The sequence below is a fragment of the Rhea pennata genome, chromosome 22 (assembly GCF_028389875.1).
Source record: "Rhea pennata isolate bPtePen1 chromosome 22, bPtePen1.pri, whole genome shotgun sequence".
NCBI classification, from domain to species: Eukaryota; Metazoa; Chordata; class Aves; order Rheiformes; family Rheidae; genus Rhea; species Rhea pennata.
Window position 1 is genome coordinate 7,442,041 of NC_084684.1, and position 6,345 is coordinate 7,448,385.

Consider the following 6,345-nt stretch of genomic DNA (forward strand, 5'->3'; position numbering starts at 1 on the left):
TAAATACATAAATTCCTAGGATCCTACAAGAAATGTGTGACTATTTGTCCATTTCCCTTCCCTCCCTACCCTTTAATTTATCCTGTTATGTGCACCTGCCTTCCCTACATTAACTGGAATTTTTCCTCTGTTCTGTCCTATTATTCTACATGCACACTCTCTCTCTCTAGTTAAGAACTGAAAGGACAAGCAAGTAAAAGGTAACTGTCTATGAAGTGTCACTGATTCAAGCACCTTGTTGCCTGTATGCCTTTTTGTTTGTTGTTTCCTGGCTTCTTATAATTATCTGCTCCTATATTCTTGAGGCCTATTGTCTGAATTCTTTGTGTTGCTTTGCTAGTTCTTGAAGCATGTTTGCATTTTGGTTTAGAGATGTGGAAAGTAGTCCTTCTGGCATGATTGCTTTGTGTCTTAGGGTACATGGTATAAACATTGCAGCTGGAGTGTCCTTTTGGCAGCTGTATTGACTCTTCAGGAAAATACTGCCAGCCTGGCATTCATGGAGTGTGTATCTCTGTATGGTTTTTGAAAGATAAATAACAAACTTTTTTAAGAAAATAAAGTTACTCTATTAAAAGTTTTAAAAAGGCACATTGAGACACATTGATTACTGCACATAATACATATACAAATCATTTTACTTGTAATCCACTTCAGAAGTCCTGTGCTACTTCTCTTCTGTGTAATTGATAATTGGAATCACATCTGTTTGTTGAGCAGTGATGTTCTGATTATACATGTTCTGATAATGATCTGATATGCTGCCATTTTTGAATGAAGGAAGGAGTAGAGCAATTCATGTGATGGTGGATGGTAGAGGAAAAATAGCACTGGTAAGGGGTGCAAGGATACTAAGAAATTGACTGGTACCATTCTTTGAATATGCACAGTCAAGAAAATTATGTTGCTAGTAAGCATGGATTGAGATTTTTTCAAAAGAAACAAGGCTGTTGGATAGCTCAAACTGAATGAGCAGAAATTCTTACTGCCTGAACTGGCGTTTGAAATCATAAAAATTATTTAAAAAAACATTCCTGATATTTCCACTGCTACTTTAAAAACAAGAGGATACTATTTAAAGAATAAATCATCAGTTAAACTGCATTTGGTAATAACTGATTAACCTTATATCTCTATTTTTCTTGTTTGTTTCTTTTTCTTCTCTCCTTCATATCTCCTAATTAGGTGTCTGCCAGTTCTTAATACAAAGGTCAGTCACTTCTTTATATAGCCTAGAAACTATCACTGAAGAGCCCAATATTGCCAATGAAAACCAACATGCCAGCATCATCTTCCCTCGACCCATTGCTCCGAAGAGTGATTCTGAAGAAGGGTCTGTATCTGATCGTTCCACTGAATCTCAATTAGAAGAAAGCAGCCCATCCAATCAGCCTGAAGAACCTCTACACACTAAAGAACAAAGAACAAATGTGGCTGCAGAAGACCAAGTGCAGGTAACCACAGCAGCAGCTGACAGAGGTGTATTAGTCCAAGAGGATGAGAGAACAAGTATGGCAGGATGTCTCAGACAGGAAAATGGTTGGACACAGGCGTACAGTAATGCTGAAGATCAGTTTAGTTTAGCAGTGCATCATCCTCAACAAGCCTGGCTGGTAGTGGCAGTGGGTAAGACTGCTGACCAAGCTGCTGAGATCTGCCAGAAGCAAAATGACCAACCTGGTCAGATATTAACAAATGTGGAAAGCATCACTGAATCCAAAGGCCAAAAGCTTGGTGCAGCAGCTGACACTCTGCAGCATAACAATGTGATTAACAGCACACAGCTAGCTTTGCCTCCAGGTGCTTTCCAGAAAGCCCAGGCTGCACAGGCTCCAGCTGTTTCTGTTTCTCAAACCAGCTCTTATTTGCTAGTAAAGAAGTCAAAGAGCGCAGGTCACAAGATGTCAGACTCCTCTGCCTTAATAAAAAATCCAAATAGCCTGTCTCCAGCAGCAGAAGTATATTTTGATGCTACTGTTAATGACCGGATCTGGAGCAAGCTAGATTGTAGCAATCACCGTGACAGCATGTCTTCCTCTTCCAGCATGTCCTCCAATGACACTGTGATAGATCTCTCTCTACCCAATCTAGCTCGCAAAAGCCTTCCAGATCTTGGCATCCATCCTGAAAATTTTGAGCCGCTTGCTGTTAGAAAGGGTATGCGCCCACGATCTGCTACAGCATCAGGTAACAAGATGCCAGTGGTGATCAAGAGCAAATCCAATCCTAATCTGAGATCTGGCCAGCTGCCTGTGGATGAACTGTGCCCCCGGCCTCTTGCGAGGACTTCTCAAGATGCATTGTCATCCATCCCTAGAAGGCATACCTGGAGCAGGCTATACATGGAAAGTCTCAGACAATCTTCTCTCAAATCCAAAGCACAAGATAAAGTTGGAAATAACCAGGCAAAATCCAAAAGTCTTGGAGACCTTACCTCTGATGATATCGTGTGCACGTTTGAAAGCAAATACCGGAGCATCAGCAAGAGTTTTGTCACTCGATCAATGCGGGAGCAGCGCCGCTCCTCAGGTCTGAGACCCTCAATCAAATCCCAGGATGAGTTGACTGAGCAGCTAAAGAAGCTGACAGCCTTTCAGCAAGAAAATGATATCACTTCCCCCACCAGTCTTGATCCATCTGAATCTGAGGAGGAAGGGGAGAGCCTGGGACTCCTTCGCAGGTCTTCATCTCGGAGTCAGAGTAGGGTACGGTACATTGCCAACAGAGCCAAACAAGCTCAGGAGAGACAGCGGTTGCAAAGCCTAGGCCAGCTCAGTGGGAGTCCCATTGAGGAAAGAGGAAATCCAGAGGGAGCCTGCAGTGTTGTAAAAGGAGTTTGTATGGATGTAGCTTGTCCTACTGTGTTTACATTCCAGCCTAAGAACCAGACTGATTATAACACTGACACAGAGGTCTTTTTTATGCTGAAATTGTAATTCTGGGAAGCACTAAATAAGGTGATGTTTACATTCCTGTCAAGACAAAATGTAGTGACCTAAGAGGCACAGAATGTCCTCATATGACATAATGCTTCATGGTCCTCCCTTGAGAGTAAAGGTACTTAAGATCATGACTGCAAAAGAATAGACAAATGTTTTAGACTTGTCAACAGTTTGTGGAATTAGAACAACCAAATGAAATCAAAGGCTTCTGTTTTTACAGTTTTAATGATCTGACATCTTTTTTCTTATTATTACATTTTTTCCAGCCTCCAATCTGGCCTGCTTTGTCTGTGACCACTGCTTTGCGCTTGCAATTTATGCTGTGAAAAACTCATGTTCTTTACTAATTTCAGTGATTGATTCCCATAGTAGGTAAACATCTTTGATGTTAACAACAACTAAGGTAAATTTTGCTGGAGTTAAAATCATGTCCCCTGTTATATTTTATTTTTTGGAAGAATGTGAGGCATCTGAGAGTGTCCTCTTTGGGAGACAGTGCAATTGCTGTGTAATTGTTTCCTGAATTAATAATATATAAATGAAGGTAAATAAAGTTCATCTTCTATCTTGGACCTGTCTATTTCAGTGAGACTCTGCACTGCCTCACTTGAGTAAGAAAGCTCCCAGTGTGTTCCAAAACAATTTTTTTAACTGAGTTTTTTTATATTGATAAATATACATATATGTGTGTGTACGTGTATGCATGTATATATCAGCCCATATATATGCACGTACAGGCATTTAAAATAAACTGTGAGTGTTCCTTTTTTCAAAACCTAATCTGTGGAAAGGAGCCAAGAGAGAGAAGGAAATTAATAAAACAGACAGGAAATATCTGCTGACTTCAACTCCAAAATGGCTGAAAAGTATGCTAGTCTTTCCTTTAAAAGAGAACCACCCCTTCTTTATGGTATTTTAACAAAGCTGCTGTACAGAGCACCTTTTGGATGAATTGTACTTTTTCTGTATTGCACTGCCATACAAAATTTTCAATGATATGTTTTTAAAAAGATATATTTAAATATTTTAGATGAAGATATTTAGAATTAAGTATTAACATAAACAAAATAATAATTTTTCCTCCCCGTTATTTACCTTTTTATTTTTTGATTCCCCTGCTTCCAGAATTATTATGTCATTTATTATAGATGGACATTTTGTCAATGATGGAGAAGAATGTTTACTACGATGAATTTTAAAGAGAAAGAGAAGTTTAATTTTATTTTCAGGATGCATAAAGTCCCTTCTGAGAGGATATTTTGCGTTCATTTATAATAATTCTTCTGTGTATAGTGCAAAACCTATAAATCTGTAAAAACCACCTGACACTGCTAAAATAAACATATTTATCCTTCCAGCTGTTGACTGTTTAGCTGTAACATAACACATTTCAAGCTGTCTAGAAGTTTGTGATATGCAAACATGGTTAATTCTATCCCTTCTTGTTTTAAAATTTCCTTAGTGGGTAGCATTTAATTTCTCACTTTTTCAGAGGAGCAGCCATTTCAGATCCTGCTCAAGTTTCGCAGGTCCACCAAAACATCAGTAGAGGCTGGCATGCTACTGTCATGTGATGCACTGCACATGGATAGCTCTGAAGTGGTACCTTTGTTCGGCAGCGCCAGTGACAGCTCTAGATGAAACTTCTTGGGGGATCCATAAAATTAGTAACAGAACAAATGCCTGATCCGTTCTGTTACAGCCAATGCAGTGAATGTTCTAGAGAACAAGACAAAGGTAAACTCTACGCTTTTCCGAGTAAGATAGCCCTAATTCACAACTGAGATTGTTTAAAGTCTTGCTGAAAATACTGCAGCAAAAATTTGTTCGACTTACCTAATTCAAAAATATGATTTCTTCTTTTCCTGTCCCAGCGGAGTGCACAGTGAGTGAAGTGTGTATACTCTCACCTGGAAAGCTGACTTGTGGACTGTGAAAGGCATTCATGGCTTCTCATGTTAGTATCATTTGGCCCCAGGCATGTCCTCTCTGAAATATCAAAGTATCAGGCTAATTATAGCTAGTGATTGATCCTGGTATAGCAAAGGAGATTGGAGTAGGCCTTAATTTTTCTGATTAAATCTTTTAAAATGATACTTAATGTATTTTGTCTAAAAGTACTGTTCAATTTTCCATTCTGACTCTGATATCCACTGCTTATTTTCATAATTTTTATGAGAGGCTCTTGAGGTTTGTGGAAAATATGGTATGGAACATGTGTTCAGGTAACCCTGCAGTATTTTTGGAATCTCTGAAGTAAAAAAGGTAGATCAACAAAGCAGAATGTGTGATCTGCCAAGATCAGTCTTGCATTGTGTCTAAAACAAATAAAATTTCATTAACATTCTCTAATCACAAAATCAGTCTGTAACACTTTTGTTTGGGGCTGCAGGTGTTGCAGCTTTTTTTTTTTTTTTTTTTATCCCTAAAGCTAGAAAGCACATGCCACTTGATGACTTTAGAAAGTTAGGGGCTTATTTTAAGCTTTGTGTGTCAGATCAGTCTGTAAAAGGGCTGATAAATATTTAAAAGGCTTATTTGTCTCTTTTGAAAAGGCCGACTTTCATAATCAGGTAAATTTTCAACTGATTTAGCAGTACTCATTAAATTAATGCACCTCACAGAAGGCAGTGTCACGCAGCACTTGACATTTATCTATGTTCGCATTTTCTAAGAACTATGTATGGACTTAACTCACTATGGTACACATGAATTTTGTCTTCCTGCTTACAAGTTAAACTGCCTTGACAACTTGTTTTGTTTCACCACATAAGACCTTTAATGATGTGTCTGTTCATTCACTGAATGGAATTTATTTTATGGTGCCTACACTGTCAGGTTGCAGAAGTTTAATAAGCAGTTCCGCTCTTCATTCATCCAGTCGTGTTGTGGGAAGAGGGACATTGCTTATTCAGATGTGATCAGCATGCAGAGTGTTGTCTAAAAGGGTAAGGAGAACAATGAAGATTATCAGTAACAGAAGTGGTAGTCAAGGCTCCTAGCAGCAAGGATTTTCATTTTATAAATGCCTCTCTAATTCTCTTGAAAATCTTCTGTACCATCCGTACACTGATAGCCAACATGAAAAAACAGATCCTCCTGCCTCCCACCTGAGATTGCATCCAAATACAACTAACGTGCAAGCTCAGGGGTAAAGCCATAATGGTCAGTGCATGCTAACTGCTAAGCTAGTGACTCACTTTGCAGTAATCACTGGTTGCCAGGTAGCAGCTGCAAATGTTTAGCATAACTGTACTCCTGTAGAACAGTACTCAGGGATCCATGAGAAGGAGACATCCAAATTTAGGCCAGAAGCACTTGCAAGCACTGCACAAGCATTGGTTTGTTGTGCTCCATTCAGGATGTCATGCAATAGAACAAGAGCCTTGCTGCAGATATGAAG

General features: G+C 39.1%; 1 protein-coding gene across 1 annotated transcript in view; it reads left to right on the forward strand.

The window, feature by feature from the left end:
* PLCH2 (phospholipase C eta 2) overlaps positions 1-2,936 on the forward strand; it is a 95,414-nt gene extending 92,478 nt beyond the window's left edge. The window contains 1 exon segment of the mRNA XM_062593243.1: positions 1,186-2,936. Within this exon segment, the coding sequence (XP_062449227.1) occupies positions 1,186-2,936 (1,751 nt within the window).
* Positions 2,937-6,345: the final 3,409 nt, after the last annotated feature.